We start from the raw sequence: 27508 nt of genomic DNA on the forward strand, positions 1-27508 counted from the left end.
GTAGTGGTGTAATGCTAAGGTAACACCATCACCCAAGTTGTTTTCTGATCATAAGGCAGAAAACGTTCAACTGAGAAATAAAAGGTTACCTTCTTCATCAATCTTCGCAACACTAATGGGGGGAGAACCAGATACTGACTTTGTCTCTCAATATGACAATATGACAGAACATGAAGTACACATCAATGTTTACCTTGATTAAGAAATAGAGGAAATGACCAGATGACGCCAAAGAAGCAATCAGACCAAATGAGAACACAGGACTTTCCTGCAGGGTAACTGGTCTGCTGCCTTCAACAACCTGGTGTCAAGACTATTTTATTTTAGATTTAAGAAGAATTAAGGGATATAACCAGATGCAATCAATGGTACCTACAGAGGATCCACAAATCAACCATAAAAGACATTTTGTGGACAGTGGAGAAACATTTAATACCTACTTCATATTTAAAATATTAGTGAATAAATATGAGATCATGTTATTTTGGCATATACAAAAATGTTCGTTAAAAGGCATCTGGAGTTAAATATTTTATTTTAATTATATTGGCAAGATTTTCTTCAAGGAAATGGAAGTTACAACCATTCTCAACTGACAAAATGTTAAATTTAACATCTCTCTTTTCTTTTCTACATTTCCTCTTCCATTCTTTGTGTTTTGCTTCTTTCTCAAACATGGAGGAGAAAAAAAGGAGAGGGACAGAGGAAAGGAAAGGGGAAAACCAGGGAGAAATAAACTCATGTGCAAAAAGACCCTTTGACGTGAGTGATCAGGCTCCAATTAGGACTACAAGTTAAAGCATACAGCTGACCTCCGAACAACACAGTTGCAAATCCACATGTAACTTCTGACTCCCCAAACGACTGTAGCCTACTGTCAACCTCAAGTCTTACCAATAACATACACTTTTGATTTAACACATATTCTGTATGTTGTATGTAGTATATGCTGCATTCTTACAATAAAGTAAGCTAGACAAAAGAAAATGTTAAGAATATCATTAGGAAGAGAAAATACAGTACAGAAGTGTACTGTAAAAAGTCCACACAAATGGACCCATGCAGTTCAAAAACCCATATTGCTCAAGAGTCCATTACATTTGAAAAGGTAGTGACACTAACCTCGGTGCCAATTTCTTCCAGTCTAATTTTTCACTAAATTTAATTGATTTTCACCTCTTCAGGATTAAATGTTTTCTCCATTTTCACTGCTACTGAGTTCATTTAGACCCTCCTCATTTCTCAGCTTCAAGGATTAAACAATCTCCTCTACATCCACCTTTCAGATAGATGCCCTGCTCCTATCACTGTCTTGCTTAAAACTCAAGATGGTCCATCTGCCTATCTGCCTAAAGTCCAAACCTCAAAGTCCCTACAATCACCTCACACAGTCTGCACCTTGCAGTATCTCATGTAAGCTTTACCACATTACACTAATGAACTGAACTAAACATTCTTTCTTTCATGACCCAGAATCAGGTTTTCTTAAAAGAGAAATCTAAAAGCAGCTCAGTACATCTGAACCATGCTTCCTTAGGGAGCTCTCTTTACGGAATCATTCATTCAACAAATACTTACTCATCACCTTCTATGTGCCAAGTACTCTGCCAGGTGCTAGGAATAAAAATAAGAAATACATGATCATGGAGCTTAATCTACTGGGGGAGCAAAAAAAGTTTCACAACCATGTAATCACATTACAACCCTTTCTTATTTCTACAGACATCACTCTAAGTTAGGACTTTACCTTTCCTCAACTAATATAATGGACTCTTATAACTGGTATTTATGCTTTAAGATTACAACTAACCTACGTATCACTCTCAAATTATTCTTCCTAAAGTTGAGTTCTCATTACACTGGAAAATCCAGGAAAAAGAACTACTCTTTGTAAAGACCTGGAAGATCATCTAGAATGATTTCTGGTCCTATACCATCTTTAAAACGATGATTCTGTGTCATCCCCTATCCCAGCACTGCCTCAACTCTGCTGCTTAGACAAGATTCAAACGTCTCGATTTAGAATTCAAAATATTCTACCTTTCCAGACTTTATTTCAATACTTTTGTTTCTTTTGATACAACTAGCAGACAACTGCCATCCTTCAAATATGCTCCACTATCTTCTTTCCATTCCCCCATTATTACAAAAACACCACACCACTACATGAATGCCACTTAAAAAACAAAATAAAACAACAACAAAAAAGCCTGCCTCTTTGAACACAATCCAAACAATAATTTATTCACAGGTACATTAAAAAATTGTGCATAACAATAAATACTAATTTAACCTGGATTTTGTTCCTACCAAGACATGTAAGACATTTAAAATGTAAATGTCATATAAACATAATAATTTGATACTTTAAAAAATGAAAACACTCTTTAATTTTAAGTTGATGGTAATTATGGCTGAGATGGCAGGCCTAAATTACTGTAAATTACTTACTTACCTTCTGTTTTTTCCAGGTGTATTAGTTGAATTCTACATATGAAAAACACGTGACTGTAAATAAAACCAGCTAGCCCCCTTGGACTACATTCTTAAGTCTTCTTTAGAGTCTCAAGTCAGTTAAGGCACTGCTACATCGCATTTTAAACCCCAACCATCCTCTCAATGTGATCACAATTTGTTTTCTTTTTCTCTCCAGGCTTCCTCCATGACTGATGGGCCAATTAAAAGTTTACACAAACGATAAACCTCATTCAGAAACTATCCTTAGTGGTAAAACTATCACCAGGTCTGTCACCAGTTCCCTGTGACAGACAAACCAAACATAAAAAAACAACGTAAAAGCAATGTAAATCCCAACTGTGGATCTGTAGAGTCAACGACTAACCTTATATATAGCCAACGATACTACGCAGGTATCTTACAACTCATGATAATCTCTCAAAAAAGTTATATGAATTGCACAAGAAAGACAGAATAAAAAGCTAGTAAAAAACAAAAACCAAACACAAAACCCAAGGTACCAAAAAGACCCTACTAAAAAGTGAAACTGTCATCTTGGTTTTCTAACCTTCCTTCCGCTATGATCCCCACCCATTTTCCAAGCCAGAAATCGGGGGTACTATCCTTAACTGCTTCCCATGCAACCCCAGCCTTCACATCCCATCCGCAGTTCCACCCTGTTTTAACTTCCCAAGTCTTCCTCTCGCCCACTGTGCCTCCATTCCTGGGCTCTTCCCCAGATATGAGCTAATCCTACAGCCTCAGATCCACATTCTTCTGCTGCCCCCTAACTCAAATGCAGCCTAGGCACTATCCAGAATGACCTCCTAAAAATATAAATACTTACCTCAAGGTCCTAAAACCACATCTCCTTCATCTTTGTACCCGTGGACTAACACTGCACCTGACATAAAGGAGGCTCAAAAATGAGCTGAGCTAAACAGAGGAGACCCAGGCTCATTTACAAAACAAAGTTTTTTGACCTGACTCCTGTGTACCTCTCCAGTCTTAGCCAATCAATTCCCACTTACTTCTCACAACACTCCACACCTTAGCATATGCTATGGCTCCTGACTGAAACGCCATTCTCCCTCCCCTCCAGATACCTCAGGGACTTCAGTCATCTTCAAATGCCAAATCAGATATCCAACTTCAAAAAGGTCCTTCTTCCCTATCCCTCCCAAACACAGGAGCTTATCATGCCCTGCTTTGAGCTCTTCCGACCCTTGAAGATATTTCTGTAATAGTATCTTTAACTCCACCTTTTTTTTTTAACGTCTCACTCACCTACTCTAATATAGCTCCTTGGCTTTATATTTTAAATATTTTTTAATCTCTTCAGAGCCTGAAAAAGTTAGTTAAGTAATTGGTGAGTAATTGTAAAAATTCAAGGAGAGAAGCTGTGATAGTTTAAAAAAAAAAAAAAAAGGAAACATTTTGTAAAAGACAAGTGTACTAACAGAAGCAGTGCCCATTTTACCACCACTAAGAAAAACTAGTATCTAGGCTTCTACTCTTGAAGGCAAAATCTAGAAAAACCAGACAGAAAGGACCAAAAACTGAGAATACTGGTTCTAGGACAGCCTGAGCTAAGACTCAAGGGGACAGCCTTAAAGACTTAAATTGTATAAACATAACCTCAGTGACACACTCTAGCAAAATAAGGGCAAACCCTGAACGGATAGGGGTAATGGCAAAACTGCCACGTGCCTATCTGCCACAAGACACTAGGCAGAAACAACCAACAGTATTTGCACACCCACCACGTGACAGGCCTATCTGGCCCTTTCATGTACATTATCTCATATAACCCTCAGGACTCCTGTAAGTAAACACTATTATTCTCCTTACAAACACAGGGAATGTCCAGAGAATGAGTAACTTGCCTGAGGTCACAGAGATACTAGTGGCACAACTATGATTTTAACCCAAGTTTGATCCACAGATCTGTGTTCTCAACCACTATGCAGTCATTTACCTGTATCCTCCTCAATTTAATTCTCAAAGCAACCCATGAGGTAGATGCTATCCTCGTTTTATTTTAGGTGAAGACACAGGGTTTAAATAATCTGCCCAAGGTCACACACATCTTGTAAGTCGTAGCACTGAGGTTTGAATCTCAGACAATCCAGCCACAAAGCTCCTTACACAAGCCTAGAATTATGTCACTGACAAAGCCAAGATCTCATGCTCCTTCTCAAATATTGTATTGCTGAGACCATGAGCCCTCCAGTTTCCTTCTCAGATGTCTCATCTTCCTGGGCTACTCCACACCTGCCTTCCCTACTCCCAAACTCTGCCTAATACTCTAAGAGAGCAGAGCTCAAACACTATCACCTCAGAACGCTTACACACTCTTAAAAATTCACAAGTACCTCAAAGAGCTTTTATTTATGTGGATTATACCTGTCAACATTTGCCATTCTAGAAATTAGAAGAAAATTTAAAGTATGTATTAACTCATTAAATATAAAACCTACCAGCTTTTTAAAAGATTTTATTTATTGGGGCACCTGGGTGGCTCAGTCGTTAAACGTCTGCCTTCAGCTCAGCTCATGATCCCGGGGTCCTAGGATCAAGCCCCGCCTGCATTAGGCTCCCAGCTCAGCGGGAAGCCTGCTTCTCCCTCTCCAACTCCCCCTGCTTGTGTTCCCTCTCTCAATGTCTGTCAAAAAATAAATAAAATCTTAAAAAAAAAAAAAAGATTTTGTTTATTTACTTGTCAGGAAGAGAGAGGGAGGGGCGCCTGGGTGGCTCAGTGGGTTAAAAGCCTCTGCCTTCAGCTCAGGTCATGATCCCAGGGTCCTGGGATTGAGCCCCACACTGGGCTCTCTGCTCAGCAGGGAGCCTGTTTCCTCCTCTCTCTCTCTCTCTCTGCCTGCCTCTCTGCCTACTTGTGATCTCCACCCGTCAAATAAATAAATAAAATTTAAAAAAAAAGAAAACAGGGATCTGGAAATTATGGTAGAATATTCCTCCAAAACACAGAGCTGAACAGTAGGACAGATTAGTCAAGATCAAGCTCTAAAAGGAAAAGACTGGCATACCCATCTGCATGCACAGTGCCCAGCCTGTGACAGACAGCCTGTAACAGCCCAGGACCACACTGCTGTTAAAATGCAATTCTAATCATGTGCACATGCCCAGTATCACAAGTGAATACAAAATACAGTCAGAGATGCATGGAGAGAAGCTTCCTATGCAATGACCATAGGAAACTACTAATTTTAAAGGCCAAAAATGGTTCAAATACTAGCAATTTCATTCAACCCAATACATTAACTCAAAATACAACTATAAAGATATCCCAAGTACGGGCGCCTGGGTGGCTCAGTGGGTTAAGCCGCTGCCTTCGGCTCAGGTCATGATCTCAGGGTCCTGGGATCGAGTCCCACATCGGGCTCTCTGCTCAGCGGGGAGCCTGCTTCCCTCTCTCTCTCTCTGCCTGCCTCTCTGTCTACTTGTGATCTCTCTCTGTCAAATAAATAAATAAAATCTTTAAAAAAAAAAAAAAGATATCCCAAGTATATGTCATCCACAAATTTCAACTCAAAATAAATACAAGTATTTGTCAGATTAGGGTTTTATTCTCTATATTTGAAATTAAACATACAGAATGAACATTCTTAGACAAATACAACCTGCCATCTAATCAGCAAAAGCTGAGTGCCCACCAATAAGCAGGGTGGTAAGTCAAAATCATGACTTGTGGGTAAAACCTCACCAAGATCAAAAAGGTAAGGGGAGCAAAACCATCAATCCTAAATGTGCTCCTTAACATGAGATAAGCAACAACCATCTGGTTTATAGCTTCAGCACCAAATGATGGATACCAGCAGAAGTCTTTTCATTTCTTCCTATCTTTTGTCAATTTTCCATAATCTATTAGCTTCTCCCTCTCTTACAACTCATAATAGTCTGAGGACCACTATTTAGTGAGGATTTTGGTCTCTTGAGGCACACAACATTTATTCCAGCTGCTCATTCATATCTACAATCACTTGGGAGGTTTTAATGTACTGGCAATCAGTTTAACACACTAGTCCTTTTTCCCCTAAAAGAAATTATTCATGAAACGCTGACCTTACAATCATCAAGAAGCCTATAATAACACTAGAAATTGCTCTAAAGCTACTAAGTGATGTTTCAGGAGATTTGCAAAGAAATCTAAAGCAACTCTGTTCATATGGGAGTTTTGCTATACATGGCTTTTTGACTACATATGTGACTGCCTTTTCCTACAATAGTGAAATGCTTTAAAACTGGATTTTTGGCCAGTATGAAAGTCTTATGTGGACTTTCATGAGGTTTTTGATCCACAATCTAAAAAAAAGAATCACAAATATTAAGAATCTGCCAAGTAGCTCTATTCCATCAACATGATTAGCTACCAATGTAAACGGTTGTAAGTTTGGGGCAGCAACTGGGTTCCTCCGTATTATCAAATCTGTATCAAAGGTCCATTCTAAGCCACATCATCATGAGTGTGTGTTACAATGGAAGTGGGGGAGTACAGTGAAATTAAGAAGACAAACCAGAGTCAAACAGACCTATATCAAGAAAGATGTGTTTACATTCATCTTTAAGGCTAAAGCTTCCTCATTTGTAAAATGTTATCTAACTCACAATTTTGATAAAAGGATTAACACATGTAAAGCACAATGCCTATCACATCATTAGCATTCAAAAAAGCTAATTTTTTTCTGTGACTACATATCCCTAAGTCTGAGTTTCTCTAGTTTCCCTAAAATTAGAAACAAAGAAGCGCTAATTCTTTAGATGTCCCAAATACAGTTTTCCCGTTCAACAATTTTAGATGAAAACATATGAAGAGCTATTGTTCCACAAAACATGGCAGTTAGCTTCACCAGATCCTGCTTTATGATGCTGTGGTGTTTGCACACAACTATATACAATCTTATGAAAGAAAAAATTGCCCCCCAAAAAGCTGAGTGCTAGTAGTATTTTTTACTTAATGTGAATAAATCTTCATTTCTGTTTGGTCTTCAATTAGCAGGGACTCCTCTAGTATCTTTTTTCGTCTATCCTACCACACCTCCCCCACTCAAAATCTGCCTTGGTAAAAAAATCCATATACAACAGCTAGATGTATCCAAAGAAAAACCTCTAATACTCTTTTTGGATACAAAGATAACCTGCCTACTTTCTGTTTTGTTAGATCACCAGGTGCTTGCTTTGTAAGGCATGTATTTGTAGCAACTAACTTTGAAAGAAAATTACTATGCCTGATGATTCCTTCTTTGCTACTATTCTATACTTATGGGTACCTGGGTGGCTCAGTTGGTTAAGGGACCAACTCTTGATTTCAGCTCAGGTCATGATCTGGGGATTGTGGGATTGGGCCACAGGACTCCTTGCTCATCGGGGAGTCTGCTTGGGATTCTCTCATCCTCTTCCTCTGCCCCTCCCCTGCTCTCTCAATTGCACTCTCTCTCTCTAAAAAAATAATAATAATAAAATAAAAGTGCATCAAACATTTAACTCAACTTTGGACTGTTGAGCACAGGACAAGTACAAACTTAGCAAGGTGTATGAAAAGTAAATTTTTAGTCTTCCACTAACTTTTAAGACTGAAAGTTCTAACATTATGATTTTACATCAGATCCACCTCCAATAAGGAAATGTTCCTGTTTCTGAACTCCCATAAAATTCAAAAAAGAACATAACTTTATGTGACCAAATAAAAAGGCAGTCATTTAAGCCAATACATCAGGGGAAACTCAGAAATGTAAATATATATATTAGAAATTTATTTCCTGTTTTGGACTTAAAGAAAATATAAGACTGGCAACCAATATAGGTGTCTACCTTCTCTCGACCCTGTCTCTTCTTTAAACTATTACTTTCTTTTCCATTTTAAACTTTTCAAACAGCAGTCTGTAACCTTTTTCTTAACCTCCCATTTGCTTAAAACCTAAACTACAGTCTGACTTCTACCTCCCTGGTCCCAGAAATATTTGGTCTACTTATATTCACGTAACTGCCAAATTCTACTAAACCATTCTCAGAACTCATCCTACCCTAAACCTGGCCATCATTTGTCACCACTGAAAACTCCCTCTTGTTCAGCTCTCCTACCTCTCTTGGCATCTGTAATTTTGCTCTCTCCTATTCTCCTACCTCATTAACCATTTTATTGCAGTCCTGTCCAAAATGTAATGTTGGCTGCTCCTAAGGATTCCCTTGGTCCTTTTCTCTTCCTGTCATATAAAAAGCTGAGCTCCATGAGTGTGTTTCAGACTTAAGGGTATGTATACTTTCATTCTCCTCAACAGGGGCCATAATTCTCAACTGATTCTCAAATGGGGACCCTACCTCCCCCAAAAAGATGAGAAGCATTTGTTCATACACTCTTCCCAAGTGACCTTCTAACTTCCAAAACTAACTATATACTGACCAAATCTATAAAATCCCCAACCACTCTCTGGTCCAGAAACCTATTAGACATATCCACCTAAATATCCCACAGGCTATGTGAAACTTAGAATCAAAAGCAAGCTCTTCCACTTTTCTTGCCCAAATCTGCTCTTTTTCCTCTACTTTCCAAGTTAAATCATACCAAGTTACCCAAGATAAAAAACTTCTGAATGGTACACTATTTTTATAAGTCATTGCTTATCTGTCCCTAATTCTAACTGATATCTTTCAAAATTTATCCTATTCTTTTCCAGCTCCTATTATGTCCTTGACCTCTCCCAAGGACTTAAACGAACTCTCTGGCCCCAGTTTCTTGACACTTTCATCCAATCTCCATATTTTTACTATGCGTCTCCTGAAAAAGTGTGTCACAATTTCCACACCCTTATCCACTTAACCTCTCAATGGCTCTCCATTAAAGTCCCCACACTTCAAGAAAAAGCCCAAAACTATTCACCAACTGTTTCTGACCACTCTTTCTGTCCCTTGCATCCTGGCATCCTATGTTTCACAGCCCAAGTTGTATGTATCCTGACTTTGCACATGCCTCCCCTCCATGAAAAGTCCTACCTGGCCTGACAAGTGCCTATCTGCCCCTCAAAATTCAGCTCGAAGACCTCTGAGATGACTCCATCAAGTTTCCCAAGCAGAATTAGCTATTCCTTCCTTAGCGTGCCCCAAATGCTTTGTATATATTCCTTTTTACTCTATAACCTGATGAGTGCTTTATTGGTTCATTCGTCTTTATAACCCACTATAAATCCACTTGGGACAAAAGACCATAAGCCCCACAAGGATAGCAAGTCTATACATGGTGCCTGACATATGGGTGTCTGTGTATTTTTGGAACCGAGTTTTAGCACTATTTTAAAATGCTGTATTCAAGTATAATTAGTTCTGCTATATTGCTTGTTCTGAAATGTGAATTTGTTCCAATGTGATTGATACATCAGGGAATGTGAGCACAATGCAAAATTCTCATTTGCATACCATTTCCCATTTGCATCTACCACATTACAGGAAGGTAGAAAACTGCACTCAGCTGAACTGAGCTGTGCAGAAATACACAAAACACACACACCTCAAACACTACCCGCCCCCTCAATTCTCCCTGTGTGATATGAGCCACACCCATCCACCCACCCACATCTGGTGTTACTATAACATTCCCTTTGATTTCAGGTAACCTGCCTTCTACCATTTCATAGGAACTCAAAAACGGCAAACCTTTCCATGCCAATTTCCACAAGCAAAACAAGTCTTTCTCAATGTAAAGTGCCACATTTATTATAGTATTTATATATTCCTTAGCCATTTCATATGTGTAAAAACCGTGTTACCATTTTCATCAAGTTTGTTTTTAACAATGAGCCACTAAGTTTTTGAGCATTGTGTTTTGATATCATTTTCCCTGCAAGCCTGTAGTTTCCACTGTACAATTATGCATACCATGATAACTTTCAGAACCTATATGCTGCTTCACGAAGAATGGACTACATAAACTATCAGCTGTATGATGAGCTCTTAGACTTTAGGAAAATCTCAATATTCCAACGGCAGTAAATTACTGGAGAGAAAACTCTGCCCAGGTTTCACATACATACAGCTCATGTTCCAAGAGACTATTAGAACAGTCACAACCTTTAAACTTGGTGCCTCTCACTTCTGGTAAACACTTTTCTCTGCCTAAGCCTAACTAACTCAAAAAACAAGTTCTCCCTGCCTGAATTTTCAAGTATACCATGTTATGGGCTTCATTGTTTTGACTGCTTTTAACTTCTTCTAAAACATCCTGACAGTTTGATTTTAAATTACCTTGTACCATAGAGCAATCAGCCAAACCTTCAAGTCCATTATAAAAGGAACTACAGAACACAACAAACACTATACCCAAGTTAAAAAGACTCAGAGTCACTAACCCCATACTATTTTCCTATGTAGGGCGTCCATTCAATCCCCCACACTGATCCCAAAGTAGCATATAAATCACCTTGCACCCCTAATAAAAATATTTTGGCTCCCTTCTTTTGGGATAAAGATATGAACTTCAGTTTTAGATGAGCAAGTGTGGTCCTTCAAAACCTAGGACACGGCTTTGCAGGCTCATCTCCAGTCCCTCTCCCTGTCGCAGTATCACCTCACGACGGGCCATAACCTAACTTCTGGTACCTCATGCACCCACCATTCCCTTGTTTGAAATGACCCCCTCACCCCAGTTTGACAAACACCTATTCTGTGTTATTTTCTGTAAACTGGTCCCACACCTTCCACAAATTCATTCATCCTTTCTTCCATTCTCTCATAGCATTTTTAACGCCTACAACACCTAAAGGCTACACAGTAAAAATGAAAAATTCATTTCTGAATTTTCAGAGTCCAACGCTGTGTACAGCATATATATTCCTTGATACATAAATGAAGTTATCAAGAAAATATAAATGGATGAGGGAGAGGTAAAGACCCCACAAGGGTAAGGTTAAGGCAATGTATATATGAGTCCCCATTTTGGACCCAAATAACTTTCTCCTCTTTGATTATTCAGATACAAATATATAGTGAATTCCAACTCTAATGCACCAGGCTCCGTGTACAGTAGGTCTACAGTTTAATTCATTTGGTATTTGATTTCGCAGTGTTTTCTTAACCACGCTTTGTTATAAAATGGCTACCTTCATAAAGTGAGAAGCAGGCAAGGTTAAAGAAAAAAGTATGTCAAAAGGGGAAGCTAAGGATTTGAAAACTGAAATTGAAACTTTTTTCTAGACAAATAACATAAAGTTCCATTCACAACAAAAAGTGTACATACCTACAAATCCAAGTCTTTTCTGCATTAAAATACATATCCTTAGCCAAACCTATCTGGATTTTTCCAAAGTGATAAACACTTCAAAAGCAGAGTTTCCCAAGCAGTGTACCCTGCACCTGGGAAAGTTACAAGTGTGAGGATACTGGTCACTCACCCCTCATGGCCCAAGGGCTACAGCTGTGAGTGCAGTGACCATCTATTCCAGTATGCCTTACATACATGATCCCTTTCTACTGCACTACAATAAGAAAAAACCTTGTGCTTCACAGAATATATGAAGGTTAACGTCCGTATTGTGGGATGCCGCAGCACTGACCAAAAGGCATATTTATGCCTTTTTTTTTTTTTTTTTTTTTTTGCAGTCAGGACCACATTGTATAACCAACTTCATCTCTAGTCAAGAGAAAATAGTCTGAAATTTCCCAATAATTGTAGTTTTAATGTGCCACCAAGATTTAAGAAATCTGAAAACACCTACAAACCAAACAGGCATTCAAAAGGGCTTCTTCATCTACATTAGCACAGATCAAGACATTTCTGAAACTCTGCAACCATCAACTTCCAGAACGAATCTTCTCAGTCTCTCCAGAAAATGTCTTCTACCGCACACTTATTTCAGACTACTTCATTTACTTCATCACCTGCGAACTGAAGAGACACAACGACCACAAGTAACTTCTACCCATTGAAACACCTCGGCCCTCCCCAAAGAACTGATCTCCAGCAAAGACCTCACACTCCCATATACTTTCCCTTCTAACTGCAAGCGCCTTGGGCGAGTCACGTAAACCTTTCTGGGTCTCAGTTTCCACTCCGGTAGCTTTTCAAAGATTTTGTTTAGAGCAGGTTGACTGGACTAGATCACTGGTCTAAAAAGACTGAGCAATTGTCATTCTAAAGTCATCGCACTCTGAAGATGGTGGTAACTGCTCTGACAACTACAAAGAAAGTCTTCAGAACCTTTTGATGCATGACCACACCAGCCCTGAGAGCCTACAAAACTGTTGTGAAATGGTAAACTGTAGCGTGCTGTGATAAACACCCCGCGTTACTGCGGCCCCGTTTTAGTTCTCACTTGTTCACATTCCCTTCCTTACTCTGCAAAGTTCGATCTCCAGACAAAAGAATGCAAGAAACTCCACACTAGCACTAGTGAGACAACCCACCCAGAAAACAGGTGAGTATGGGAACTCAAATTCAAGCGGACTGTTAAAACCGGGTCAGCTTCACACCGTAAATCCAAGAAGGTCAAGCAAGAGGACTATTCACAATGTTGACATCTGCTGTAACAGTTAAAGAAAAGGTTACAGGTGTTGGGTAGCAAGCTCCCTGGGGAAGGGGAAGGAGGGAAAGCGTCAAAGGGGGGGGGGTGTCCAGAGAAAAACTGGCGTTTAGAAATAAAAAGGGAGAGGGGCGCCTGTGTGGCTCAGTGGGTTAAGCCTCTGCCCTGGGCTCAGGTCAGGTCCTGGGATAGAGCCTCCCATGGTGGGGGGGGGGGGGGGGTCCTCTGCTCAGCAGGGAGCCTGCGTCCCCCTCTCGCTCTTCCTGCCTCTCTGCCTACTTGTGATCTCTATCCTGTTTGTCAAATAAAATCTTTCAAAAATAAAAAAGAAAGAAAGAAAGAAAGAGGGAGAGACGCGGGTTGAGGTTACGGGAGAAAACTGCTTCAAAGTAATTGGGGCTGCCTCCGAGCTGTGAGCAACACTAGAAATCCCTTCATCTGGCGCTAAGTGCCTCTTCAGCCACGTCCTTGTCACTCCCATCCCCTCCCCGGAAATCTGCGTTAAACTGAATTTTCAGTACTTTTGGGGTGCGAGGGGGTCAACAGTTGGTTTCCCGCGTTGCGGTAACTGCGAAGTTCCACACTCCACGACGCACGATCCCACACGGCCACTCCGCCAAAGTTGCCAACCATCCCGGCGAAGAGTCCCGGACACCCCCTCGCCGCCTCCCGGCGGCTGCAGCCCGGGTCCCTGGGCCAGTGCGCCCCGCCCCCGCCCCCGCCCCCTGTGCGCCCCCGCCCTCGCCGTCAATCAACGCCCCCCGCTCCCAGGCTGGGCGCGGGGGGCGCGGCCTGGGACCCGGCCGATCACCACGGCGGCGCGTCCAGAGGCCCCCAACAGCCGCCAGCTCCGCCGCCCACAGAACTCAAGTGGCTCGCGCCACGGCCCCACGCGCCCCGTCCCGGACGGCGCGACGGAGCGGGGGCCCGTGCGTGGCCAGTGCGGGGAGCAGCGCCCGGCCGGGCCTCGGGCCCCGCTCGCTCACCTCTCGGGGTGCGCCGCCTTCCTCCGCCGCTGCCGCCGCCTCCTCCCTGTGAGTGCAGCGGGGGCTGACCTGTGGAACCACCATACCAGTCCCGCCCGCTGCTGCAGCGCCGCCGCCGCCGCCGCTCCTCCGCCGCCTCAGCCGCCGCTCTTTGTTCCCCCTCCGAGCGCCACCGCGTCAGCCGCCCGCCTCAGCCGCCCCGACGGGCCGCCACTACGCTCTCCCGCCCTGTCGGCCCCCGGCCTCGCCCTCCTCGTTGCGCCCGCTGCCGCCTTCGCCTCCGCGCCGCCGACGCCGCCGCCACCGACGCCGCCGCCTCCTCCTTCGCGCCCCCCTCGTTTTCATTGAAAGCAAACAAGCATCATGGCGGCGGCCGCCGTCCCCCAGCCAGCGAGCTCCCCGACCGCCGCCGCCGCTCCAACATCCCGGCCGCCCATTGGCCGCCGCCTCCGGGCGCGACCATTCAGGGTCCGGAGGGGTGGCTCGCTCCGCACGCCGCTCGCCAAGCCGCGCCCCCCCGCGCTGGGCGAAGGTGGGCCGGCCCGGCGCGCGCCTCCTCGCGCTCCGCTACTCCGCTTCTCTCTGGCTCCGTCCCGGCTCTCTCCTCTTCTCCACCCGCTGCTCTTTTCCGCATCTGTTCCCCCCGCCGCCCTTTTTGGGCTCGGGCTGCTCACCTTTGCCTCCTCTCTCCTCTCCTTGCCCTCGATCGCCTGCGCCTGCGTTCTCCCGGCCTTCGCGTGGAGGTGCGCACCGGCTCTCCGCTGGACTTGAGCCAGCGCCTGTGATGGGCTTGAGAGGAGACACTCGGTCGCACACAGTCAGTCTCGTGGTGCTCCTTCCTGCCTGGAATATGCAGAAGAAAGTTAATTAGCGTCCCCCTTCTGTCCCGTGACTTAAGGGACAGTTCTGGTGGGATCCCAGCCCAAGAAACTGTCCGCGGCTGCCTTCGGGAATCGAGCGGTTCTGTGCAGGTGGTGGTTGGAGGTGAGCAGAGATCGATGGTGATGGTGTGGGCCTTGCTGCACGTTAGCTGGTTAGCTGGTTAACCAGCTGGTTAGCTGGTTGAGGCCCTGCGCTGGAGCCAGAATATCGACATGTATCAGGCTGCTCCCTGCCCTGAGTAAGCTCCCAGTCTAGGAAAGAGAAAGACACCCAACGAACAAATCCTCTATAGAGACCCCAGCCAAGGGGCGTGGTGAGGAGGAAAAGGATCGCCCTCTGCCCACTACAGGGCAAACGAGGATGGGCCACGGTCTCCTTCCTGAAAAATCCACGCTGAAGAAGTGGGTGTGAAATGGGTTCCGGAAGTGAACAACAGCAACAAAGTGAGACGCCCCCTCCCTGAAGGCCAACTTGGGCTACAAGGACGTGGAAATGGGTGGCTGCTTCCTGCTGGGGCAGCAGAAAACTGGAAGAGCAAGGAGGTGATTGGAGGAACAAAGCTGTTGGAGTTCTGTGCTTGCCTCTCTCCAGCATGACCTGTATTCTTCCAAGAAATCAAGTGACAGCCAGTCTTCAAGTGCCAGAGGACAGTGGACAGGGCAGGGCAACACCAAAACCCCAGGGGGTGGGGGTGTGGAGATTGAGAAGACAAGTGCAGACTGACCTCTGGGCATCCCTCCACATCCTTCAACCCCAGACCTCCCAGTACTGGCCCTGTGCAGCCCCTGCTATTCAGTATCACCTGGCTGAGGGGCTGACATCCATCTGGGTCTCTACCCCCATTTGAGTACTGTGCCCCAGCAACCTGTGTTCTAGCCTGGACAGAGGGATGCCTTTTTGTAATTTGTCTGCCCAGAGGAAACTACTTTTTACAGTTGGCACAGTGTGTATGGAGGAGGGGAGTCTGCAACCAAAAACTTGGTGCATAAAACAACTTTTTTTATATCTCATGGTTCTGGTTCCCACCTAGGCAGTTCTGCTGGTCTTACTGGGGGGTCTCATGTCTATTTGTGAGATGGTGGCTAGGGATTGAGTGCCACATCAGGGCTCCCCAAGGAAACCTCTATCTCTGTATAATGTCTCATCCTCCTGCTTTTATGGGGCCTCTCCCCACCACCCCCCCCCCCAGGATGTCCTACCTAGCAACCCAGGATTCCACAAGGGAGGAAGAGGTAGCAGGAGGCCTTCTGAAGAATATCATGTTCTCCATATTCTATCGGTCAAAGCAGTCACAAGCCCAGTCGAGATTCAGGAAGAGAAGACAGAAGCAAGGCAGGAGCTGCACACACATACTGGGAAGATGGACTTATCTAGGGCCATCTCAGTAGGCTAGGTACCAGTGACCCTGTCTGAGCACATCCTGTTTTTTCAGAAGAGAAACCATCAAATGTCTAGCCTTCCCAGATTCACATCAAAGAGCCCCTCGTGTTAGGCAGGACCTCCCAATGCAAGTTATGAAACTCCAACTCAAATGGGCTTTATGCAGAAAGAGATCATTATGCCTTCAGGTGTCCCATAACTGAAAATTTCAGGCATCATGTGATGTCATCAACAATCTCACTCACCACCCCCCCTTCACTGTGCTCCTCCACACAACTGTCTTCACACAGGCTTTGTGAGCAGGCATGGAAGATGGCCAATAGTATCCGCTCTTACCATATTCTACCTGTTTCTCTGCATGGATAGAAAGGGTACCTCTTTCCTCATTGTTCCAGCAAAAAGTCCAGGACAGGCTCTCATGGGCCTGGACTGAGCTCCATCTCTTCCCCATGCAGCAGGGTGTGAGGTCAGCCCCACGTGAACCAGATGTATTGAGAGTGGGAAAGGGGTTCCTCAGGGAGAGCTGAGGACAGGCAGAGAACAGGAGCAGATTTCACCTCACCGCTCTGGGAAGGCTTCTCTAGAAGAGTTGGTCACTGTCTCCTCAGGCACCCCACCATTTTTCCCTCCATGAGGACACTTAGTAGATGATGTTCTCACCTCCCCTGCCAGGCCGTGAGCTATGCGTAAGTCTGGCTCATGTTTTTGCCTCCATATCACCAACTGGGGCTGCTTTTGAGGCTTTCCAACCTGCAGGTCTTCCCAGTTTCTTCCTCTGTTATGAGAACCTTACTGCTCAGGTCCAGGGGTAGGCATGGGACCCAAGCAGGACCCATCTGGGATCGATTAATAACATAGGAAGAGAATCCTGGCTCCACTGGGAGGCTAAGCAAGTCCAGTATGAAATGGTGGAGAGATGACATGATAAAGAGAGAGTGTCTTGATGACACAAAGCCTTGGTACTGAATGCCAAGGTCCCAGTTTCAGTAGTCTTCCTTTTAGCCTGTGACCTTTCCCAAGGACATGTCTGATGAATGCATTTTTTGCCTAAGAGTTGAGCTTCTGCCAGTTGTGATCAAAATACTTCTAATCTGATGCTCAATGTATTGGATAGTGGGTGGGTGGATAAATAGTAGACAGCTGAATGCCGGCCCTGATCACCAATGTTGCTCTGGTGTCTATTTCTCAAGCATGACTGAAGCATTGGAATTCAAACTCAGGATCAAGGTAGGATCTGGAACAGAACTTTATGGGTCCAGCAACTAGAGTCGTCAAGAGATGGGCAGGGTTGGTCAAACTGACTATAGTAACTAAAATTCACAGGAGGCTGTGCAATGAAACAGGTTCCAAGGTTTCTTTGCAAGACAAAGCCAACCACTGTGTAACCAGAATGTTTGCTGTGGGAAATCTGCACATCTTCAGCGCATAAGGAAGTACAAAGTCATACTAGAGTTTGCTTGGTGAGCCCAAAATATGGATCCTGGCCACTCAGCTTTAACAGTCTGATGCCTTCTCTCAGGGTGGAGACTTGCTGGCTAGGGACCAGAACTAATGACCAAAATCCCTCATCCCCACCCAGTGTAGAAGACATGGATCCACCCTGGCCATCTGTCTCTTCTCCAGCCTCAAGGCCTCCAGGCCACAGTTTTCTCCATATAGGTCCTTTGCCTATTGTTTTAAACTGCAGTTGATTGAAAACCCAACTCAAACAGCTTAAGATAAGAAAGTAGTTCCCTGGCCCAAATGGCTTTAAAAGGCCAGGAAATATGCACAAGTTTTAGGTGTGGCTTGACCTGGGGGCTAATGCCTCGCTCAGTTCTGTTCACCTCCATGTTGATTCTATCATCAGGGGCCACCCTGAAGCAGAATGGATCCCAGCTCCTACCAGGTTCAAGCCCAGTGGGAGAGCTTCCCTCCACAGATAAATAGACATCCTAGATCTGACTACCATCTTCATGCCTGAACCAACGTTCAGGTCAATGTCCTACCCTGGCCAGGAAGAAGTCACGCACCCACTCTTGGATCTGGATTGTCTTCAAGCTCACTCAGAGCCCATATGGAAAGAATTGGGGGGTCCCAAAGAAACTGAGGATACTTTTTGAAGAAAGGAATGATGCAGGAAGAAGCAGAGGTCTACCAGCTAGCTGCACCTGCTCAGACCCCCTGCCAGCTGCTTCTCCAAGAACCCATCCAGTCCTGGTCTCTCTCCTAATACAGAGGAGAAGGTGCTTCCATGCCTCAGAACATGGGAGGCAGGGTGGGGCTCTCCTGTTTCAGAGCTTGGATGCACTCCCTGAAGACTCATGTTAAAGTATTAATGGGAGGGGCGCCTGGGTGGCTCAGTGGTTTAAGCCGCTGCCTTCGGCTCAGGTCATGATCTCAGGGTCCTGGGATCGAGTCCCACATCGGGCTCTCTGCTCGGCAGGGAGCCTGCTTCCCTCTCACTCTCTCTGCCTGCCTCTCTGCCTACTTGTGATCTCTCTCTGTCAAATAAATAAATAAAATCTTTAAAAAAAAAAAAAAGTATTAATGGGAACAGGGGAAAGCTGCAAATCCATTTCTGTTTTTAAGTGTATGTTTTTGTTTTTTTCTGAGACCAAAACCCCTTTTTCCCTGTTATAAAACTAATTTGCATTCATGGTTTAAAAAATAGTTAAAACCAAACAGCAGAAAGGCATGAAGAAGAAAGTAGATGTCTCATCTCCGGCTCCACTCCAGCCACACTCCCTAGAGATTTGAATTGATTGCAATTGCTTTGGCCTTAAATAATGAAACAAAACAAATAAACACACCCAAACACCTTCAAGTATGCTTACTGGATGAGGTACTTACTGACTCTGAGACTGAAAGTCCCAATGTAGGGCAGCCATTAGGATTATTTGATTTAAAGCCTATGGGCAGATTAATCACTGGTACTACTCTGGACAAAAAATATTTTGTTCCTTTGCTACTTATTATGGGATATGTGGGGTGTTGGAGTTATGCCAGCAGACTGAATGTGGATCCCTCCAGAGATGGTTGGGGCCATGGGGTTTCTCCCGGGGGGGGGGGGGGGGCGGCTGAGGTGACAAAAGTCTCAAGTTTCTTTATGAACAATTTGATTTGTGGGTCACTTTCTGAATTTATTAGGATTTACAATTGATTCAGTTTCTAGAATAGAAACCTGACTCATAATTCAAGCAGAAATAGGAACTTACTGCCTCGGGGTAATGCTCGCTGCTCCAATAAATAGATACAAAATATCTTGCTTGTGTAACAATCCTTTCAGCAGATGACTCTTCCATGTAGAAAGATTTGGGGACCTGGGTCCCTTCCTCTTGTGGCTTTGTCATCCCCTAGGACAAAAGTTCTTATGGGGGTTGGGGGAGAGGGTCCATATACTCCCAAGGGATCTGTGCACAGACCTCAAGGTGGGAGGCTGTGTACCCATTTGAGAATATTTTCACATTTCCTGCTATTTTGAATCTAGGTAACAATCCCAGGAGAATGAGTAGTACCTGTAACTCTCACCCGTGGAAACCCCAGCCTAACATTTCAATATCCTATCATAATCATTGGTGAGATCTTCCTCCCCACACACACACAATGAAGTTTTTCTTTTTTGATTAGGGTGAAATTCACATAACTTAAAATTAACTATTTGTTTATTTGTTTTTTTAAGATTTTATTTGAGAGAGAGAGAGAGCACAAGCAGGGAAAGTGGAAGGCAGAGGGAAAGAGAGAACCAGACACACCACAGAGCAGGGAGCCTGATGTGGGGCTTGATCCCAGGACCCAGGATCATGACCTGAGCCAGAAGCAGATAGTTAACCCACTGAGCCACCCAGGCACCCCAAATTAACCATTTTAAAATGTACAATTCAGTGGTATTTAGAATACTCACGATGTTGAACAGCCCTCTCTAGCTGGAAAACATTGTCATCATCCTAACCGAAAATGTTGGGGATATCTTTTTTTATTATTATTATTATTTTTTAAAGATTTTATTTATTTATTTGACAGAGATCACAAGTGGGCAGAGAGGCAGGCAGAGAGAGAGAGGAGGAAGCAGGCTCCCCGCCAAGCAGAGAGCCCGATGTGGGGCTTAATCCCAGGACCCTGGCATCATGACCTGAGCCTAAGGCAGAGGCTTAACCCACTGAGCCACGCAGGCGTCCCATTATTATTTTTTTTAATAAACATATAATGTATTTTTATCCCCAGGGGTACAGGTCTGTGAATTGCCAGGTTTACACACTTCACAGCACTGACCATAGCACATACCCTCCCCAATGTCCATAACCCCATACCCCTCTCCCGACCCCCCCAACCCCCAGCAACCCTCAGTTTGTTTTGTGAGATTAAGAGTCACTTATGGTTTGTCTCCCTCCTGATCCCACCTTGTTTCATTTATTCTTTTCCTGCCCCCCAAACCCCCCATGTTGCATCTCCACTTCCTCATATCAGGGAGATCACATGATAGTTGTGTTTCTCTGATTGACTTATTTCGCTAAGCATAATACCCTCTAGTTCCATCCGCATCGTCGCAAATGGCAAGATTTCATTCCTTTTGATGGCTGCATACTGTTCCATTATAGATATATACCACATCTTCTTTATCCATTCATCTGTTGATGGACATCTAGGTTCTTTCCATAGTTTGGCTATTGTGGACATTGCTGATATAAACATTCGGGTGCACATGCCCCTTCGGATCACTATGTATCTTTAGGGTAAATACCCAGTAGTGCAATTGCTGGGTTGTAGGGTAGCTCTATTTTCAACTTTTTGAGGCACCTCCGTGCTGTTTTCCAGAGTGGTTGCACCAGCTTGCATTCCTACCAATAGTGTAGGAGGGTTCCCCTTTCTCCGCATCCTCGCCAGCATCTGTCATTTCCCGACTTGTTAATTTTAGCTATTCTGACTGGTGTGAGGTGATTTCTCATTGTGGTTTTGATTTGTATTTCCCTGATGCCAAGTGATATGGAGCATTTTTTCATGTGTCTGCTGCCCATCTGGATGTCTTCTTTGCAGAATCTCTGTTCATGTCCTCTGCCCATTTCTTGATTGGATTATTTGTTCTTTGGGTGTTGAGTTTGCTAAGCTCTTTATAGATTTTGGACACTAGCCCTTTATCTGATATGTCATTTGCAAATATCTTCTCCCATTCTGTCAGTTGTCTTTTGGTTTTGTTAACTATTTCCTTTGGTGTACAAAAGCTTTTGATCTTCTTTTTTTTTTTTTATGGAAGATTCCCATCTTTTTTTTTTTTAAGATTTTATTTATTTATTTGCGAGAGAGAGAGAGCGCACAGGCAGGCAGAGTGGCAGCAGAGGCAGAAGGAGAAGCAGGCTCCCCGCTGGGCAAGGAGCCCAATGTGGGACTCGATCCCAGGATGCTGGGATCATGACCTGAGCCGAAGGCAGCTGCTTAACCAACTGAGCCACCCAGGCGTCCCCAAAAGCTTTTGATCTTGATGAAGTCCAATAGTTCATTTTTGCCCTTGCTTCCCTTGCCTTTGCCGATGTTCCTAGGAAGAAGTTGCTGCAGTCAAAGAGGTTGCTGTCTGTGTTCTCCTTTCTCACATTGGATTCCTTTCTCACATTGAGGTCCTTCATCCATTTGGAGTCTATTTTCGTGTGTGGTGTAAGGAAATGGTCCGATTTTATTTTTCTGCATGTGGCTGTCCAATTTTCCCAGCACCATTTATTGAAGAGGCTGTCTTTTTTCCATTGGACATTCTTTCCTGCTTTGTCAAAGATTAGTTGACCATAGAGTTGAGGTTCTATTTCTGGGCTCTCTATTCTGTTCCATTGATCTATTTTGTGTCTGTTTTTGTGCCAGTGCCATACTGTCTTGATGATGACAGCTTTGTAGTAGAGCTTGAAGTGTGGAATTGTGATGCCACCAATGTTGGGGATATCTTGAAATATCATTTTCATTCAACTACTACTTTGAAAATGTGGTAGCTATTAGAGCCTCCAGTAGATCTTGTTATTTGATATGCTATTCGAATGCATAAATATTATGTCATAATGCTTAGAGTATTTTGGTAACTATTTTGGAGTAACTGATTTCCTTTGTAATCCTATGTATTTTATTTTATGCTTTTTACTTAAAAAGAAACACTGTTCTGTACAAGGGTCTATAGACTTTACTAGACTACCAAGAAGGTTCTATGTCAAGAATCCCTGATCCAGGCTTTGAAGCCCTCTCTATCTACCTGGTAAACAGGACAGAGAAAGAGCTAGCTCAGCTTGAAGCCACCCGTAGCACTCCTTCCCACACCCTAGTAATGAGAACTAGTCATGTATCCCACCAAATGCAAAAAAAGACTTGGGAAAGATTTCACAAGCTTGGGAAAGAACTTACTTGATTCTGTCTGAGCAGCTGCTGCTCAGCAATGAATCCATACAATGGAAGGAACAGCATGAATTTTGTTGAATGACCATCTCAGCCATGGTCACCCCACTGGGTACCAGATATCCACATGCACACCTTTTCCAACAAAGCATACCTCTTCTTCCTGTCCCCAAGGAAGGCCCCATCTATCGCTGCCTCCTTCCCTTAGCCCTTCTGTTGTCCTACTACCTGGAGCTTGAAGCTGCCATCTTAGACCATGAGAATGAGCCCATGAAGTCAGAATAAAAATGGAAGCTGGAAGAAGCCTAGTTTCTGAGCGTTTCATGGAGGAGAGGCTCCATACCAGCTCTAGGCTGAATTCCTTCAGAATCGAGCTGTGTATTTGGCAAGAGATAAGATTGATGTCCTGTCGTGAAGAAACCAAAAACTTGCTGGCAGAAAAGTAGATGGAGAGTGTTGCCTTCCAAACCAAGTTGATTATTTTAAAAATAGCCTCAATTTCATTAGGTTGTGAAATTTAGTGATGAGCAGACCACAAGAGCAAACAAGGAAATGACTCAAGTCTTAAGATTTTAAAACTGTGTCCAGGCAAGATCTTTGGCTATGAGTACTCTCATATGGAATTAATGAAGCACAAATAGAATGGAAGTCTAGTAGGTTTTGGAGGGAAATATATTGCCAAGGGAACAACCAATATGGCCCACAACTCCATTATTTAACCCTGAAAGCAACACCTAGTTTCTCAAACCTGCACCAGCAGGAAGCAGGCACTCTAATTCCCAAGTCGACTGTGATCACGAAAGAAAATAGACCTTCCAGAAGGTAAGGATAAAGCTGTCGAGGCCAGTGGGCAAAGGACTGCCAGGTGATTGGGCCAATAACTTACTCTACCTCCAGAGAATTTTTCCTAGAAAAGCAGATGGGCAAGAACCAGTGACTGCTGGGTAGCCACCATCCTCTCACTTTCCTCTTTTTGAAGTTTTCCCAGAGGCCAAAAGGGTAAATTGTCCTGGGACCACAGGATAACTCTTCTAAAGGAATAAAGATGAAATTTTCCAACTTCCCTTCACTTGCCAGCATCCTTACAGCAGAGTAGAAATAATCATGGAGACACCCTCTGCTTTACTCTCATCAGAGAAGAAAAACCCCGGAACAGGGGAAGGGCAGACACCTGGCTGAGTGGAGTGGGGGAGGGGACTTGGGGTCTCATATCTTCTGAGTGCTTTCTTCTGTTCTTGGTTTTAGCTTCCCTTACAATTTAAAAAAAAAAAAAAGCACAATTTTTTTTTAATGTAACTGATGCCAATTTCTGAGGATTTTGAAGTTTGGTTTTGCTTATTATCCTTCATAGGAGTTCCATTTCCACTTAAAAAAAAACAAACAAACAAACACTTCTCGGGGTACCTGGGTAGCCTAGTCATTAAGCGTCTGCCTTCGGCTCAGGTTCCTGGGATCAAGACCCGCATCAGGCTCCCTGCTTGGCTTCTCCCTCTCCCACTCCCCCTGCTTGAATTCCCTCTCTCACTGTCTCTCTCTGTCAAATAAGTAAAATCTTAACACACACACACACACACACACACACACACACTTCTCATTTTAAGTTAATTATAGAATCACATGAGATTGCAAGGAAATGTGCCAAGAGGTCCCATGCACCCTTCACCCAACCTCCCACGATGCTCACATCTTGCATAGCTACAGTACAATGTCAAGACCAGAAAGCTAACAGTAGGCACAAACCACTGAATTTGATATTTGGATTTCACCAGTTTATATGCATTTGCTTGTGCAAGCATGTGTGTGTGTGTGTGTGTGCAGCTCTGTGTAATTTTGTCCCATGTATAGCTGTGGCACAATCAAGATACTTCATTGAACCATCACCTCCATACTCCCTTGTGCTGCCCTCTTATAGCCACATCCTTCCCTCCCCCACCGATCCCTAGCTGGGGTCAACCACTAACCTCATCTCTCTAATTCTGTTCTCTCACAAATGTTAATAGATGGAATTATGCTGTATGTATCCTTCGGAGATGGCTTTGCATGACTTCCTCGCCGTTCATTTGTTTTGTCGTTTTTACCACTGAGTCGTATTCTACTGTAGGGACATACCACAGTTTATTTAACCGTTCATCAGTTAAAAGACAGTAAAGTCATTTCTAGTCTGGAGCTATTATGCATGAGGCTACTAAATATTCACGTGCAAGCTTCCATGTGAAAATAAGTTTTCAGTATTCTGTGATAAAGTCTCAAGAGTGGCATTGCTGGTGCATATGATAACTACATTTTTTTAGTTTTAAAAGGAACTATTTTCCAGAGTGGTGAATGTTAATATATTTTATATTTTATATATGTAAATATATATTATATTATATGTTATATATTTTGATATTAAATATTAATGTTAATATATTAAAATTAAAATTTTAATATATTTTATATATATTAAATGGGGGGTAAGGCAGACAGAGGGAGCAGGCTCTCCAGCGAGCAAGGACCCCGATGCAGGACTCGATCCCAGGATCCCGGAATCACCATCTGAGCCAAAGGCAGATGCTTGAATGATTGAGCCACTCAAGCGTTCCTAAGAGTGGCTGTATGTTTTAATTGTATTCCTTTAGAGGAGGCCAGACATAGGTCAAGAGAGGAAAAACAGGGGCACCTGGGTGGCTCAGTGGGTTAAAGCCTCTGCCTTTGGCTCAGGTCATGATCCCAGCGTCCTGGGATCGAGTCCCGCATTGGGCTCTCAGCTCAGTGGAGAGCCTGCTTCCCTTCCTCTATCTCTCTGCCTGCCTCTCTGCCTACTTGTGATCTCTGTCTGTCAAATAAATAAATAAAATCTTTTAAAAAAGAGAGAGAGAAAAAAAAAGAGAGAGAGAGAAAAAAAAAACAAAGAATTTTTATAGTATTATTGCTCAAAGTTCAATGAGGAGAATGTGATACTCCACGTTGGGCCACACAGGGAAACACCAGAATTGGTCAGGAGGCAGCAAGAGGGGACAACTGTGGTCAACACCTTTGTTGTGATTTCCACAGAAAAGAATGGGCAAGGCAGGGTAAACAAGTTTTGGACTGGCTGATTTGAATCATTTAGGTGGGCTCTGGGACATAAGGGCTTCCCCGGGCTGGCCCTGGGGTGACAAGGGCAGGTGTATAGTCGTCAGCCCAATAAGAAGGTGGCTAGGATGTGGGCATAGTTGGGTTCCCGGAGAATGGACTAGCATCCAGCCAGAATTTTTTAGCCAGACAGTGTTTTCTAAAAATTATATGACACTGTATTATGTCACATTTCTCACCAGTGATGATCCAGTGTCTCCCCAACTTTATTAGCATTTCTGTTATTACTAGTTTACAGTTTGATCATTCTGATAAGTATGTCTCCTTGTGGTTTTAATTGGCATTTTTCTACCCGTGAGTGCTGTCGAACAGCTCTCCATCTGCTATCTGCTTCTCTGCCATCTCTATATCTCTTTGATAAAATCCCTCTGTGTGTCTTTTGCCCATTTCCTAATTGGATCGTTTGTCTTTTTAATGTCAGGTTTTTAGAGTTCTTCATATATTCGAGATGCAAGTCCCTTGTCAGGTATGTGACTTGCAAATATTTTCTCCCAGTCTGTAATTTGTGTTTTCATACTCTTAATGGGGTCTGCTGCTGAGCAAAAGTTTTTAAAATTTGATGAGGTCCAATTAATCAATCATTCCTTTGATGGATCATGCTCTTGGTATCAAATGTAAGAAGTCTTTACCAGAATATTTTGCCAGAATACAGAATATTTTCTCTAATTTTTTCTAGAAGTTTACTAGCTTTACATCTTACATTTAAGTCCATGATCCATTTTGAATTAAAATTTATATAAAATGGGAAGCTCGGTTCAAGGGTTTTGTTTGTCTTGGCTATGGATGCCTAATTGTTCCAGTTCTATTTACTGAAGAGCTTGTCCCTCTCTCCTTGAATTGCTTTTGTTCCTGTCTCAAAAATTAATTTGGCGTGTTTATGTGGGTCTTTTTAAAAATTCTCTATCTGTTCCATTGATCTGTGTGACCACCCCTCCGCTGATAACACAGTGTTTTGATTACTGTAACTCATGTTAACATCCAGAAGAATGATTACTCTCACTTTCTGTTTCTTTTAAAAAATAGTTTGGGCCAGGGGTACCCAGGTGGCTCAGTTGGTTAAGCAGCTGCCTCCAGCTCTGGTTATGATCCCAGGGTCCTGGGATCAAGCCCCATGGTTGGCTACCTACTCAGCAGGGACCCTGCTTCTCTCTCTCTCTCTAGCCCTCTGCCCACTTGCAAGCTTTCTCTCTCTCAAATAAATAAATAAAATGGGGGATATATAAATAAAAAGGGGGACACCTGGGTGGCTCAGTGGGTTAAGCCTCTCCCCTCGGCTCAGGTCATGATCTCAGCGTCCTGGGATCGAGCCCCATGTCGGGATCTCTCCTCCCCAGGGAGCCTGCTTTCCCCTCTCTCTCTCTGCCTGCCTCCCTGCCTGCTTGTGATCTCTGTCTGTCAAATAAAGAAATAAAATCCTTAAAAAATAGTTGGGGCCATTGTAGAGCCTTTCCCTTTCCACATAAATAGTAAGCATTTTTATACCTATAAGATTAACCTTGCTGAAATTTTTATAGGAATTGAGGTAAATCCATAGATCAATTTGGAAAAATTGACATCTTTACCATATTGACTCTTTAAAATCTTAAACCTGGTATGTCTCTCTACTCTCTCAATTTCTTTCATCAGCATTTTATATTTTTTTCCTACAGATCTTGTGTATGTTTTACTAGATTTATACCTGAGCATTTCATTGCTTTGAAGCAATTTTAAATAGTATTTTTGATTTTGATTTTTACTTGTTTAGTGTCCATAGATAGACATATAATTGATTTTTGCATGGCAATTTTGGATTCAGCTATCTTACTGAACTCACCTATTAGT

At 43.4% G+C, this 27508-nt stretch overlaps 1 protein-coding gene across 4 annotated transcripts in view; it reads right to left on the reverse strand.

The window, feature by feature from the left end:
• Nucleotides 1–14427, reverse strand: part of CNOT6 (CCR4-NOT transcription complex subunit 6) — a 72034-nt gene extending 57607 nt beyond the window's left edge. For 2 of the 4 annotated variants that reach the window (XM_046000147.1, XM_046000144.1), the window contains exons 1-2: nucleotides 13970–14427; nucleotides 1579–1614 (exon numbers count right to left, since the gene is read on the reverse strand). In XM_046000147.1, the coding sequence (XP_045856103.1) occupies nucleotides 1579–1582 (4 nt within the window). In that variant the 5' untranslated portion in view covers nucleotides 1583–1614; nucleotides 13970–14427. Of the gene's footprint in view, nucleotides 1–1578; nucleotides 1615–2455; nucleotides 2488–13969 lie in introns of all 4 variants that reach the window. The other 2 variants (XM_046000145.1, XM_046000146.1) reach the window with 2 other exon arrangements.
• Between the last annotated feature and the right edge of the window lie 13081 nt (nucleotides 14428–27508).

Source organism: Meles meles, chromosome 3, assembly GCF_922984935.1.
Source record: "Meles meles chromosome 3, mMelMel3.1 paternal haplotype, whole genome shotgun sequence".
Classification (NCBI taxonomy): domain Eukaryota; kingdom Metazoa; phylum Chordata; class Mammalia; order Carnivora; family Mustelidae; genus Meles; species Meles meles.